Genomic DNA, 15,199 nt, shown 5'->3' on the forward strand with positions numbered 1-15,199 from the left:
CAGTCATCTTGGAAGACCCATGAGAAATGAACATGAAACAATGAAACAAGGACCAGAAGGATTCATGGGATTGAGGACAGTGTGTGTGCGTGCACATGTGCATGCACGTGTGCGTGCATGTGTGAGTGCAAGTGTGTGTGTGTGTGTGTGTGTGTGTGTGTACATGTGTGAATGCAGTAGAGCGCTGAGGCTAGAATGGAGGCGTAAGGACTAGAGAGCTCATTTAGGAGGCATGAGGCAGTCCAAGAGCTCACGTGAGACTGCATCATCTGACTCGAGCTTCACAGACAGCAAAGAAGGGAAGAGACTTGAAGGCCACAGAAGGAAGAGACAAGCTTTAGGGAAGCTGTAGAATTAGAACTCCAGATACCAGAGTTGGGGAGTGTGTAGGAGGGAGAGGAGGAAAGGGGAGGAGGAGGAAGAGGAGGAGGAAGAAGAGGAGGAGGAGAGGGAAGAGAGAAAACACACTCAGTATCTTCTGAGGAAGATAGTGTCAGAGCCCACGGCACTCAGGCGAGGTGCAAGCCAAGTTACCTGGTGCTCAGCGATGAGTGCCTTCACCTCCTCGATCTCCTGAGGGATGACCTCTTTGTCCTTGTCACTGAGTGTGGTCTCGGCCCACTGCAGCCAGGCCAGCAGCGCCTCTAGCAGCTCCTGTTTAGCGATGAGCCCGGCCAGGGCGCCTGCCAGCCGCTGCTGGTGCTGCTTTGCCCAGGCCAGCACCTGTAGCAGAAACACCATGTGCTGAGAACTTCTTCCAACGTAGACATAAGCGTGTTGTCACGAGACACACAGTGCAAAATGCACACTATGGCTGGCCTGCATAGACCAGCCGTGGTTCTGGCTTTTCTCTGTCCCGTTTTTGGCCAGGAGACCCGGCATGTGAGGACTAAGGCAGTCCCGGACGGCCGTCACTATTGGGGTAAAGGCTTCCCCCGGCACTCTGTGTTCAGCTCACTCGGCTCTGAGGGATGGGAGGGTGCCTGCTCCAAACAATGCAGTGCCAAGTGGAGCAGTTGCAACCTTAAATAGTTCATTCACACTGTGAATTCCACAACTATGCCACACACACACACACACACACACACACACACACACACACACGCACGTGCACCAGCCAGGGCTGTGGGCTGTGGCCCAGAGACCCCTGAAAGTCCCCAGGGAAGAGTGCCGACGCCTCCCTCTTTTGAAGAACTTCAGAAACTGCAGCCAGGAGGGTTTGAAAAAGCATGTCCTCCACAGAGCCTCATTTCCCACATCCGCAGGGTGTGCGCCTCACTAGCTGAATTTCCCCAAACACCCCTGCTCCCGCGGGCTCCCTGGAGACACACACACCTCCTCAAACCTGGCCCGGATGATGGTGAGCCAGTGCTTGATGGTGGTGATGGAGTCGGGGTGGCAGAGGGCCAGGACGGCGTCGCCCATGCTGCTGGCTTTGCCGAGCTCAGCTCGTTTCTCTTCCAGTTTCTTCATGAATTCCTATCGCAGAAAACAGGCTTAGGTAGTGCTGGCTCTGACAGAAAGCATAGCTCACGACTTGGGGCACTCATTGTTAAACAAACAAGATCTCCAACTGGCTTATTCAGTAAGAAGTTATCCTCTAATTGGGAAAAGGGGGGCAGGGAAATGAAGAATAAAGCACCTTTTAATACCTAGGTCAAAATGCACGTACAGGGTTTTAGCTCATGCTTTAAAATGTAATATATAAAACAGGTCTCCAAAATGTAGAAACCCTGCAACCGTATTACAATGGAAGGTGGCGAGACAGTACTTCTATCAACAGTGCTGGTATAGGGGACAAAGGTCTGATGACTAAGATGAGGTGGTTAGAGCCAGATCTGATGCCCTTGAAGTCCTGCACCTGGGAAGTGATGGGGGAGGAGTTCTTAGGCCCACAGGAGTTTGGAAGAAGCCCCGGAGACCCTCTCATCTCAAGAGGCACGAAACCAGAGCCAGGCATGGTGGCACATACTTGCAAGCCCAGCTACTTGAGAGGTGGAGGTCCAAATGACTGCAGTTTGAGGCAACCAGGGCAAAAAAGGCATGAGACCTAATCTCAACAAACCAAGTATGGTAGTACATGCCTGCTACTCTAGCTATGTGGGTGGCTGTAAGCAGGAGGACTGTGATCTAAGCCAACTCTGAGTAAAGATTGTCAGACTAATTAAAAAAATAGTGAACAGAAAAGAGGGCTGGGATGTGACTCAAGAGGTAGAATGCCTGCCCAGCAAATGTGAGTCCCAGAATTCGAACCCAGAACACCAAAATAAGACTACACAAAAAGCCTATTTGGGCATCTGAATATACCAGGAGAGATTCAAAATATGTTCAGGAAAGGACTAAAGAAGAGAGAAGACTGGGCTAGGAGGCATGCATTTGGAGGTATCCAGGGACACGAGTGGGACCAGTCAGGAGGGACCAGTCAGGAAGGAGTGTCAGGGCACCAGGCTGGCAACTGTGAAGCAGCCTGTGAGAACTGGCCGGCCTCCAGACCCAGAATGAGCTAGGCCCCACAGTCTTGGAGTCACCTACTGCAAGACATCCCTGCACCTTTGCCACCAGTGCTGTACGTGCAGCAGACAGACACAGACCTTCCACGTGATCTAAAAACGAGGACCTACCTTTGCCCCTAAAACCTCTTCATCATTTTGGTGCATCCACAGAGACCCCAGACTACTACCAAGGGGAGCAGGGCCACAGACACAGCCCGCACTCATACTACGGGAGAGTGCTGATTCATTTTTAAAGCCTATCATCAGCAGACACTGGCTTTCTGCTTTCAGCTTCTGTGAAGCAGCTTTGTTAGAGAGCCCTTGCCCACGTCTGCTAGACCTGAAGGTCCGCCAGGTTCAAAGATGGCATCTTAGCCCCTGCCCAAGCCTGCGAGGAGGCACAGGTGGCTGTGCACTTACTGCTAAACCTTAGGGTGCTAGTGCACCTCACTGCAGGCTGAGGGCCAGCCCAAGTAATCCATAACAAAAGCCTACTTTAAATATTGAGCCAAAACAAAGTGTACTGCAAATTTAACACACTCTTCTTGTCTAGCTTCAAATGTAAAGCTTTAGATAGCACTGTGTTCCTAGAAATGATGTTCTATGACCTGTATGACTTCTGTTAACAACAAGGAAGTGTTAAGACAAGACGCCCCATAGATGATGTAATGCATGCTTAGAATAAATGATGCATTTCTATCCTGACCTGGAAAGGCAAGGTTATTCAGTGGTGTTAACAAGATTCTTTAAAGTTAATAGGAATGCTGACATCAACATTAAATGGAGTGCTGGCACCATAAACCCCTGAGTTTTCAAGTCAAAGGTTAAGATACATCTGTTCAGAGCTGCGTGGATGAAACATTTAAGGGCTTTGCCAAGTTCTAGACACTGCCGGAGAAAGGTCTGAGCTTGAAAACTCACCAGCTGGATTCTTACTTGGAAAATTAAATCTACACTATCTCCTATGGGATCCTCATTTTCAGTTTATAGTTTATATTATAGGAAGTTCTAGAAAGGGCTTTAAAAGGTTCTTGATTAAAAATCAGAGCACAAAATAAGTCTGCTTTATCTGGTTTCTCATTTTCTTTCAATTTAAACGTGAACACAACACCCTTCTACAAAATATATCCAACAAAACTCCTGGTAAGGAAGCCCTGTAGTTAAATTTAAGAATGTATCACTTTTCCTTGTTTTTGTACAGTGCTTTACACCTGCTAAGAAAAAAAACTTGTTTAATGCAAAAAACAAGACCTTGAAAGGTCATTTAAAAAAGTCGGTCTGATAATAGTTCTTTTAGGAAGAAGCTTTTTCCCTATGTAAGATGTCATACTGCAGATTTAAAATATAGACTGTCAATAAAACGCAAAAAAAAAAGGTTCTTGATTAAAAGCAGAACTGGCAAAGGCTTAGAAATAACATTGTTCTAAATTTTATTAAATTACTTGTTTGGGCTGCCTATAAAGATCGAATTTATTAATTTATAATTCTACTGGTATGATTTTTTTAAAGGCCAAACTACTCATTTCAAGATCCACATAAAAGAGCAACAAAATGGGATGATGTTGGTCAAAAGCCAAACAACGCTATAGAAAAATTGATGTGTATCCTGGATATGAACCTGACTAATCTTAGACTACCATCTTCCCAAGAAGGCCACAGGACCATGGCACGGACACAACCTCAGCTGCATCAGAGGTGGGACCAGAGGAAAAGCCTGTGCAATCTGATAGTTGAAGCTGCAGACCTCTTTCCTCCATGTGGCATTTGCAGAGATCACTCACTTTATGCTGGTCAATGAGAGTCCGGAGAGCATCTTCATCATCTGGGAGAATGCCGTGGAAGCGCAGGGTCTGCTCGGCCTCGGCCAGCCACTCCAGGAGCGCGTGGACCACAGAGTGGAACTCTTCTGCCTAATGTACGTGCATACACACACACACACACACACACACACAGATTCCCAAATATGCCTGTTAGTAAAAGTCACAGGAACAGATTCTCCCTTCAGTAACTATAAGTCTGAAAGTTTAAATGATGGACGCTACTCCTATTAAGATGACATGATGCTTTGTGTTTCTCATGCACCATTTCCTTAAATAAATTTGTGAGTAGAAGCCAATATAATTCCCACTTTTGGTTGAGATAACCAGGACTTAATGAAGTGAATTAGTCTACAAAACCCCACAGAACCGGTGAGAGGACTTGGCTCACTTGAAGGCTACAGCTTTTAGTCACTATCTTCACTTATGTAGCAAGTAACTGATGAATTAAATACGTATTCTCGGCAAGAAGGCTTCACTTTTACAGGAAGTCACTGAAATAACTCAAAGGCTGGACGCTTACTTCCAACGTCTTCACTCAACACTCCGCCGTTAGGGCGACGGCCATGACCCCAGCTGCTGTGCTGCTCACCGTCAGCCCCAAGTGTTAGGGTGTGTGCCATGTGAGTTTCCGTAAGGCTCAAGTCAACACTGAAGCGATGGGCAGCATTTTACAGGCAGAAGGAAACGTCTCATGTACTCAATAGCCTGGGTCTCAGCACAAACCTCCTTGGGGGCACCTAGCTTCTTGAGGGGTTTGGGGGAGTGGTGGAGACCCAAGGACCCCCACACTTCTGCCAGAGCCTCAGAGCCCCTCTGCGGGGCTGCAGCTCGACTGGCAGGACTCACCTGGCGCAGGGCCGCCTCCAGGCGCGTCTGCTTGGAGACAGACAGTGCACACACCGAGTCCCAGCGCGCGCCCAGCTCCTGCATCTGTGCCTTGACCCACGATGCATCGTCCCGACTGCCTTCCACCAGCTCCCGGGCTGAGCGCTTGAGCGCCTGCACACTGCTGGCTCTCTTCCCCAGCTCTTTCTGGAAGGCCTAACAAGACCAGAGTTTGAAAAATAAACTTGGCATTCTAAAACCAAAACAGCAAAATGTACTGCTCAAAATATAAATTTGTAAAGCATCACACACACACACACACACATCTAAAAATAGTAGTTTAAAGACCCTCCTCTGGGTAGATGCTTTGGAGGGGGCGGGGTGCCTTGGCTCCCACTTGAACATCAGGGGAACAAACAGCCTTGTGCAAATCCGTGCAATTCTGTAACACTCCCAGGAGGAACTGCCTTATTTTTAAATGTCACGCTGGAGTTGAACATGGTGGCAAGCCTTCATTCAACGCCGCGTGGACACACGCCGGGGCGCCTGATGCTTCATTCGATGCTGCGTGGACACACGCCGGGGCACCTGAGGCTTCATTCAACGCCGCGTGGACACACGCCGGGGTGCCTGAGGCTTCATTCAACGCCGCACAGACACACGCCGGGGCGCCTGAGGCTTCATTCAACGCCGCGTGGACACACGCCAGGGCGCCTGAGGCTTCATTCAACGCCGCGTGGACACACGCCGGGGCGCCTGATGCTTCATTCAACGCCGCGTGGACACACGCCGGGGCGCCTGAGGCTTCATTCGATGCCACGTGGACACACGCCGGGGCGCCTGATGCTTCATTCAACGCCGCGTGGACACACGCCGGGGCGCCTGAGGCTTCATTCGATGCCACGTGGACACACGCCGGGGCGCCTGAGGCTTCATTCAACGCCGCGTGGACACACGCCGGGGCGCCTGAGGCTTCATTCAATGCCGCGTGGACACACGCCGGGGCGCCTGAGGCTTCATTTGATGCCGCGTGGACACACGCCGGGGCGCCTGAGGCCTCATTCGATGCCGCGTGGACACACGCCGGGGCGCCTGAGGCTTCAACGCTGCGTGGACACACGCCGGGGCGCCTGAGGCTTCATTCGATGCCGTGTGGACACACGCCGGGGCGCCTGAGGCTTCATTCAACGCCGCACAGACACACGCCGGGGCGCCTGAGGCTTCATTCGACGCCGCGTGGACACACGCCGGGGCGCCTGAGGCTTCATTCGATGCCGCGTGGACACACGCCGGGGCGCCTCATGCCTCTGTGGCCTGCAGTCTCTCAGTCCTCCCAGGTGGCTGCTGTGGCACGCCTGTACTGCAGCCACATGGCTCCAGAGGCCCAGGAAGGTGGCGGGCTAGCCACATGTCCCTGGCACCGACATGGTGTCTGTCTGGAGATGCTGGGCCCCAGAGGAGCAAAGCTGACCTGAAATACTGTTCTTTGGAGGATGTTTTTGTCTCCATAAATTCCTGGGTATTAACTCACTGCAATGGGTGGAGGGGAGAGTATTGGAGCTTGAACTCAGGGCCTAGGCACTGTCCCTTAGCTTTTTCACTCAAGGCCAGTACTATACCACTTGAGGCACAGCTCCAGTTCTGACTTTTTGGTGGTTAATAGGAGATAAGATTTTAATTGACTTTCTTACCCTGGCTGGCTTTGAACTATTATCCTCAGATCTCTACTTCCTGAATAGCTAGGATGACAGATATGAGCCACCAGCGCCCAGCTTCATTTTGAATTTTAACACAGATTTCAAATACCAAATCCCTATATGTTATCTCAGTGTCACAGCTTTGGGGCTCTGTTCTCTCTGCACAAATTTTATGAGCAGTGATGTGCCAAGGGCAAGGGCTAAATTCAGCCCTTTTGGCCACAGATTTCCTGGAAGGGAGCCCAGGGTTCATTTCTGCTCCAAGATGCTACACGTAAAATGAGATGTTCAAACAACCAATTTCTATGTAGAATAAAGTTATTTTGCTTTTTAAGAAAGCATTACAAAAGTAAGCTAGCTCATCTAAACTAACTGAAGGTGTGGTGAATTCTTTCATTTCATTCTAACATTGTTAAGTGAGACGTGACTATAAACACACAGACCCGGACACACACACACGAGGAACAATATCTACAGTCTATTTGCGATTAGACTCATCCAATAGTCTGAATACTTTCCAATGTGGTTTGTATACTTCTTCAGCCTTCCAATCATTACTAATGCTCACGGATTAATTCATTCTTGATGGCTGTAGTATATAAAAAATCTGGCAAATGCCTGGGGCAGTAAATATTTCGACAGTGAGCTTATAAAGATGGTGTCTAAGTAAAGAGTAACATTTCAGTGTTCATTAGTCATTGAAAGCTGGAAATGGGAGAGTTTGAATTCATCATGCACAAAAACATTTGTTTCATTATAAGCAAGGCGAGGTACTTAAAAAAAGTAATTCATATGGGCCTAGTCAATGTTCTTTATTTTACTTTCTGCCAATGTTGAAGAACACTGAACTTTCTTTGTAGTGTAAACACAGCCAAAAAGAGAAAGGAGGAAAGAAATGTACAAAAGTCCAACTATTTAAGAAAGTCTAGAGGTGGGCACTGGTGGCTGTAACCCTTGCTAACTAGTTAGGAAGGTAAGATCTGAGGATCCCAGGGCAAGAAAGTCTGTGAGACTCTCATTTCCACTTAATCACCAGAAACCGGAAGGGGCTCTGTGGTTCAAGTGGTAGAGCGCTCGCCTTGAGCAAAAGAGCTCAGGAACAGCATATAGGCCCAGTCTAAGCCCCATGGTCAACAAAAAATTTAAAAAATATTTTTAAAAAAAGACCAGGTAGGTGAAAAAAAGCAGAACTAGTAAAGTATGAAGAAAATATTGTCAAGTGAAATCAATTGCGGGGGGGTGGGGTGGGTGGGGGGAGGGCTAAAAGTCATAGGAAAGAAGCACATTCAGGTAGAGGATGGAGAGATGGTCAACTCTGATGCGCTGTTAGCAGTGGACATGCTCTGTAAAGCCACGTGGTATTGGCTGGTCCTACCCCAGGGCATCACACTTAGTGCTGGACACCACAGCAAATCTTTGATTTGTATGATGCTTTAATGAGGAAAGCCTTTTTTCTTGCAATAAATGCACAGTAAGTCCCTCATAGCCCAGGCTATTGACTCACAGATTGCTCAAGGGTCAGGGGTCAAGGTTAAAATTGTTTTCAAATACAAGAGCACCTAATAACAAGCTGGGCTCATACCCCTGGATTCATATTCTAACACACAACCTAGTTCTAGGCCACTGCACATTGGTTTTAAGACATATCACGTAATTGTCTAGAAAAATAAAGGCAGTAACACTTTCTTGAAACATGTTTTAAAGCACCAAGGAAAGAAATCTCATTTCAAGATCTCAAAAGGTTCTAGATGTGGCATTTCCCAAGCCAGGAAACTCACTGATACACTGAACAATTTCCCCTCTCCGTTCAGGTTTGGTCTCCTGGCTCTGCTGAAGGCAGACTTAGTCCAGCCCTGAAGATGCTGATGGAGCACGCCATGTCTTGCGCTAGCCTGCAAATCCTTCTGTATTCAGAATAACCCACCAACACCACGAGACAGACGTCCCAGACGATACTACCTTGTGATTATCCATTAGATTCATCACTAAATCCAGGTCTCCATGGACAGGCTGGTCCTCGGCCAGCTGGGGCTCCACTCTGTACAGCCAATCAATGAGGGCCTGCAGTGCGTCTGTGAACTGTCCAGAAAACAGCAGCGCCTCTTCCAGCTTGTTTTGTCTGGAATGAACAAAGTAGAAAAAGGAGTCTTGGTCACAGAAAAGCTTCAACCTCTGCTTACTAAAGTTTGTGTACACTGAGTGGAATAAAAATAATACATTGATATTGGCCATCACCAATTTCTCTGCTCAGTGTCTCAGGCTTTCTGTTTTACTGTAGAATGTACACAATCTATTTACAGGCCAGGTTGGTGTACCAACCTAGGAAATCATAGATTCTTCAAGTTTCTTCATTTTAAAAAATGTTTTTTTTTTTGTTTCTCAAAAGTTCACTTGAAACAGTTTTAAGTGATCAGACTCAAACTTGACTGTAGGCATTGGGGTGTGAACTCAGGGCTTCACACTTGTGGGGTGCTCTGCTGCTGGGCCAGGGCTCCCGCCCCGTCCTGACAGGGTTCAGTGTGCCATTGGTTCTATGAAAGTAAGTGTGTGTGGATTCATGCATGCACCCCCAAAGTCAAGGCTGAGATCAGCACCATCTGCCCGGACATCTCTTCCTGGTCACTCATCCCAATTTCTACAAAATGGGGTCAGACGGGGGGTTGACGTATGCCATCACTAGATTTTTCTGTTTGTTTTGTAAAAATGTCCTAAGTGAAAATAATTTCAGGCATTATAAAGAGGATGCAAGATTTTGACAGTGGAACCATCAGGGGCAGAGAAATGAGAAGATCTACTTGAGAGGCACTGGGGAAAGGGTGGGCCACGCAGGGCGGCCGTCCGACAGAGCTGGGAGAAGGCCGTCATTTTCATTGAGATGCGTGGTTTACAGTATGTAACGGCGCAGGGCAATGCTCCTGGTGCAGGGTGGGAGGTGGTAGGTAGGGCTGGGGCGTCCCAGGCAAAGGCAGTAGTTAAGGTCCCCAGGAGGTTCCTCAGAAGCACTCCCCCCATCTACGGAAGGCCCGGCAGCCACGCACCTCTCCACGGATTTCCCACAGATGGTGTCCCACTTGTCCCGGAGCTCACTGAGCATGTTGTCCAGTTTCAGGGTGTCATCAGCCAGGGAAGTTTTCTCCTTCAGGGAGCGTCCGGTGCGGTTGGTGGTATCATAGACCGAGTGCTTGGCACCAAGGGACTTCTGAAACTCCTGCGGGGGTGAAACCAGAAAGCAACAGAGGTTTCTACTTGGGAAACGGGAATCCCTAACCAAGGGAGCCGTCAGTGAATCATACCAGACAGGACAGCACAGAAGATCTTCACGCTTTCAAGCTGAGGGATTCAATTTTGTTTAGAAGCAAACTGATTCTGAGAGTACCTATTATTGTGGAAAGTAATTACTAAGCAGCACAGTATCTGAATCACTTAATCATGTCCTCTTTCTACCCTAAGGAATCCTGGACCCGCGCTCTACCCCCAGCGACACCCCTTGCCCCCAGACCTCTGCAGACGTAAACCAGGAAAATTACAATAGTTATACCAAAACACTGAAAATGCCAAGGTGTTTTCTGGGGTGGGGAGGACCTGGGGGATGTGTTCAACAGTCTATGAGTAACCATAGGCCCAGACAGAGTTACTAGCTCATCACCAAACGTTCTGAAGACTCACAATAGTGATACATGAAATTCTCTCTCTGCACTTGGATGCAGAGCCCGAGTGCTTACTGCACTCCCAACACATGGAAAGCGGCTGCTTCTTCCCTCCCTGGTGGCAGAGCCCACGGACACCCCAAGTTGCTAGGTCAACTGTCCCAGGATCAGGCAGCAAAGCAGCTGTTATGGTCCCCATGTTTTGCTGCACTGCATCATGAGGACCTGTGCACCTGGGCAGTCTCCCTTTGTATGTGTGGGGAGGAGACCGTCCTTCTAACAATTAGACCTGTATAGGGCAGGGACCTGCTTTTGTAGGTCTCTCGTTAGCATCTGTGGGCACTTACAAGTATTAAACAAGAGCAGAAACAAGAACAGAGGGCTGCTATGGTGCACACTGCCTCAGGATGAGAAAAAGCAAAGGTCACCTTTGCAGGCAGCCACTGTGCAGGAAGAATCGAGGTCACCCAGAGCCACAGCAGAGAGGAAGATGCTATGTCATTTTTCAAAGTAATCTCAAGGGTGCAATTACCTCATCAGTTTAAAATTTAGTTTAAAAGCAATGCCTTAATGTCATAATACGACTAAGTTATTTCTGTTGTTTTTCTACGAGGAGGCAACAACTTGTAGAGATTTTGAAATAGTCTCACAGTTACAGAATCACACTGGCTATCTACCATTTGCGGTCTGTATTATTTCTTCACACTATTCTGAAGAGAATGCTGCATTTAGAATCATAGTATTGACAAAAGTTTTTCATACAACAGATACATAACACATATAATAGCTGAGAACAAAACAGATTAGAGCTTTTTAAAGACCCAAGTCCCCAAATGATTAAAAAAAAAAAAGATTCCTTTTGACACTGGGTTCATGGCAACCAGGATGCATCTGGAACAAGAGGGAGACTCTTCACAGGGCTCGTGGCATATTTTTTTCACAGCACCACATTCAAGTCCAAACAAAGCTTCCTGCTCTAAGACAGGGGCTGTCAATTTCCCGTCCAAGGGGAAGGTGGGTCAGGGCGGCTGTTTTCTGTCTCTGTGTTTCCACAACTGGATGTGACAGCTCATGGGCAGATGCTTTGCTCCAAGAGCCTCAGCATCCGCCCCTCCAGGAGCAGGGCCTTAGCATCTGGCCCCCCCAGGAGCAGGGCCTCAGCATTCCCCCCAGAGCAGGGCCTCAGCATCTGCCCCCCCAGGAACAGGGCCTCAGCATCCCCCCAGGAGCAGGGCCTCAGCATCCCCCCCCCAGGAACAGGGCCTCAGCATCCCCCCAGGAGCAGGGCCTCAGCATCCCCCCCCCAGGAGCAGGGCCTCAGCATTCCCCCCCCCCAGGAGCAGGGCCTCAGCATCCCCCAGGAGCAGGGCCTCAGCATCCCCCCAGGAGCAGGGCCTCAGCATCCCCCAGGAGCAGGACCTCAGCATCCCCCAGGAGCAGGACCTCAGCATCCCCCAGGAGCAGGGCCTCAGCCTCCCCCAGGAGCAGGGCCTCAGCATCCCCCAGGAGCAGGGCCTCAGCATCCCCCCAGGAGCAGGGCCTCAGCATCCCCCAGGAGCAGGGCCTCAGCATCCCCCCCCCCAGGAGCAGGGCCTCAGCATTCCCGCCCCCCCAGGAGCAGGGCCTCAGCATCCCCCAGGAGCAGGGCCTCAGCATCCCCCCAGGAGCAGGGCCTCAGCATCATCCAGGAGCAGGACCTCAGCATCCCCCAGGAGCAGGGCCTCAGCCTCCCCCAGGAGCAGGGCCTCAGCATCCCCCAGGAGCAGGGCCTCAGCATCCCCCCAGGAGCAGGGCCTCAGCATCCCCCAGGAGCAGGACCTCAGCATCCCCCAGGAGCAGGGCCTCAGCCTCCCCCAGGAGCAGGACCTCAACATCCCCCCAGGAGCAGGGCCTCAGCATCCCCCAGGAGCAGGGCCTCAACATCCCCCCAGGAGCAGGGCCTCAGCATCCCCCAGGAGCAGGACCTCAGCATCCCCCAGGAGCAGGGCCTCAGCCTCCCCCAGGAGCAGGGCCTCAGCATCCCCCAGGAGCAGGACCTCAGCATCCCGGCCAGGAGAGGGTCTGGGCAGCCCCTTCCCCTCCACCTCCTCCCTCTCAGCAAGACCTCTAAGGACCCCTACCACGCTCTAAAGGTGAAACACCTTAAATCATTCTGGTTATTCCAGCCTTTAAAAATGATCATGTTTCAAGCACTGATTTACATGCAGAGACCCAAGTCCACCACAGAAACCGCTCTCCCTTTACCTACATCCTCGCCCAAAGGGAGCTGGAGCAGGAGGGGGGAGGGAACGCGCTGTGGAGGGTGAGTGCAGGAAATACAGAAGGGAAAGCGTAACAAGTAACAATGCCCTATATGCGCCTAGTCTCCACAAAGAAGCCACTGTGTCTCTGAGGGTGGGAGTATGTTTTTGCATGTGCGTGTGCGCGTGTACACACACACACACCACTACCAATTCCTAGAAAGCAGCAGTTTTCCCACTCCTCTGTTTAAAAACGCTACGTAATCTAATAATCGAAGCTGTAATTGGACAAGCTCGATGCCAGTTTGTGTTTCAGATGAGGCCTTGCAATGGTGCCAGGCCGGTCCCAAGCTTGAGACCCCGCCTCTGACTGAGGGGCTCGGCAAGCTGTGAAAAATGAGAATGGCAGTGTGCAGAATTACAGCAAAACCTTAATGTTTCACTTTGGTTTTAGACCAGACGAGGGACCCATTTTAACCTATATGATTTCCCCTTTAACAGTGACCCCTGGAATTGTGAATGAAATGGTCACTAGAAATAAGTGTTTTCAACTTAAGACAGGCTCCCACTGAGCAGCTATTGCTAATCTTCTTTGGTGATAAACACACAACCAAGCAAGAATTCAGAGCTGACCCTGAAATACTGGCCGGGGTAACAGGAGACAGATAATGTGCACTTCCAAATGGCAGACCCACCTTGTGATGGGCCAGCTGGCTCTTTATTTTGTCTGGATCATTTGCGATCTCCAGTTCCGAATCCAGAGACTTCTCTGACTCTTCCAGCCACTCCATGAGTTTAGTCCAAGCTTCATGGAACTGTGAAAGAAATGTATATTTCTATCTAGAAAAAAATTCAAACTATGTTTGAAATGCAGCTCATTTTTTTGTTGTTGTTGTTGGTCATGGGGCTTGAACTCTGGGCTTGGTGCTGTCCCTCAGCTCTTCAGCTCAAGGCGAGCACTCTACCGCTTGAGCGGCAGCACAACTTCCGGTTTTCTGAGTGGTTTACTGGAGATAAGAGTCTCACAGACTTTCCTGCCTGGGCTGGCTTTGAACCGCAATCCTCAGATCTCAGCCTCCTAAGTAGCTAGGATGACAGGGGTAAGCCCCCGGCACCCCGGCTCAGCTTATTTTGTAAATACAGTTTTATCATCCTTAAGTAGTTGTCCAAAGGAGCTGCCATCCAACAGTGTGAGAATGCAGTGGGCCTTGACCAGCGTCGCCCTCTACTCATTCCCACTGATCCCTCTCCTACCCACCCCAACATCCCTCACTTCCCTTATTTTCATAGGACATGCATAGCATTCTCCCCAAATAGCATATGTTTAAACAGAAACGGACATGGAGATACCGAAACTTCTTAATTCCAAGTTTTCCTGGCATGAAAAAAATTAATGCTTTTGTGAGCAAGTTACAGGACATCTTGACAGTGCTTGACAGAGGTGTGGTGTCCCGGCACTGTGCTCCCCATTCAATACAGACAGGGGCAAGCTCCAGGGTGTGGTGTCCCTCCCTTCCTTTTCACAGGGAAAATATTTTTGGTTTTAGAAATTTTAACAGCTTTTTGCTTGTTTGTTGTTGTTCTGGTCTACTCTGTCTCATTGGTAAATCTGGGTTTACTTAAGGAGTTTAACTCCTTTGTTTTAAGAAAAAAAGGAATGAAAGGGCTGGGAGAATGAGTTCATAAATTGCTTTTAAGTGCTGTGCTGGTGCTGAGCTTGAACTCAAGGCCTGGGCGCTACCCTCCGCTTCTCACTTAAGACTACAACTCTACCACTGAGTTAAAGCTCCATAGTTTTTTTGGTGGTTAACTGGAGATAACAGTCTAATAAACCTTCCTGTCCAGGCTGGCTTGGAACTGTGATTCTCAGGTCTTAGACTTTGGAGTAGTGAAGACTACAGGCATGAGCCACACCAGTGCCGGGCATAAACTTTGTTTTTATCTTTACAAAGAGCCCAACCTCTTTACTGTTGTTATCCAAACTGTCAAATTAACTACGTCTCACATACTGATTTTATATACACAAGAAAATTGCAATTCTCTTTGCTCCCTTGAACGTGCCAAGTATTTTTGATCAATGTCTGTTTGATTTCAGTCATTGTCTCTCTTCTGCTTACCTTACACAAGAATTTGTGGGCACTATCTGTGGATACCTATCTGTGGTATCCAAATATTGATACCAACAATAAGTTACTTGTTAATTTGCTAGTTAATAATTAACTTAAATGACGTGATATCTAACAAAGGCTGAAACAATCCATGTGAAATTCAAGTCTCATGAACAACACAAGGCCTGGCAGGGCCTGCAGTGGGGTGTGGCTCTGCAGTGGCTTGGCAACCCTGTGGCATCCTGTCCCCAGAGGCTACCTCTTTGTGCACCTGCTCGCTGCCCTCCCGCAGCACATAAAACAATCCGTGAAGCCAGGACAGGCCCAGAAGGTGCCAAAGACCGAGCACTATGACTACTGACATCTGAGC

General features: G+C 49.1%; 1 protein-coding gene across 4 annotated transcripts in view; it reads right to left on the bottom strand.

Moving 5' to 3' along the window:
* Positions 1-15,199, bottom strand: part of Dst (dystonin) — a 327,245-nt gene that overhangs the window by 15,187 nt on the left and 296,859 nt on the right. For all 4 annotated transcript variants that reach the window (XM_042696942.1, XM_042696940.1, XM_042696939.1 and 1 more), the window contains 7 exons: positions 13,417-13,536; positions 9,873-10,042; positions 8,794-8,953; positions 5,159-5,353; positions 4,274-4,402; positions 1,336-1,479; positions 535-723 (listed from right to left, as the gene is read on the bottom strand). In XM_042696942.1, coding sequence (XP_042552876.1) covers positions 535-723; positions 1,336-1,479; positions 4,274-4,402; positions 5,159-5,353; positions 8,794-8,953; positions 9,873-10,042; positions 13,417-13,536 — 1,107 coding nt within the window. The remainder of the gene's footprint in view (positions 1-534; positions 724-1,335; positions 1,480-4,273; positions 4,403-5,158; positions 5,354-8,793; positions 8,954-9,872; positions 10,043-13,416; positions 13,537-15,199) is intronic.

The sequence above is a fragment of the Dipodomys spectabilis genome, unplaced genomic scaffold, assembly GCF_019054845.1.
Source record: "Dipodomys spectabilis isolate Male_0828 unplaced genomic scaffold, ASM1905484v1 ptg000213l, whole genome shotgun sequence".
Lineage (NCBI taxonomy): Eukaryota > Metazoa > Chordata > Mammalia > Rodentia > Heteromyidae > Dipodomys > Dipodomys spectabilis.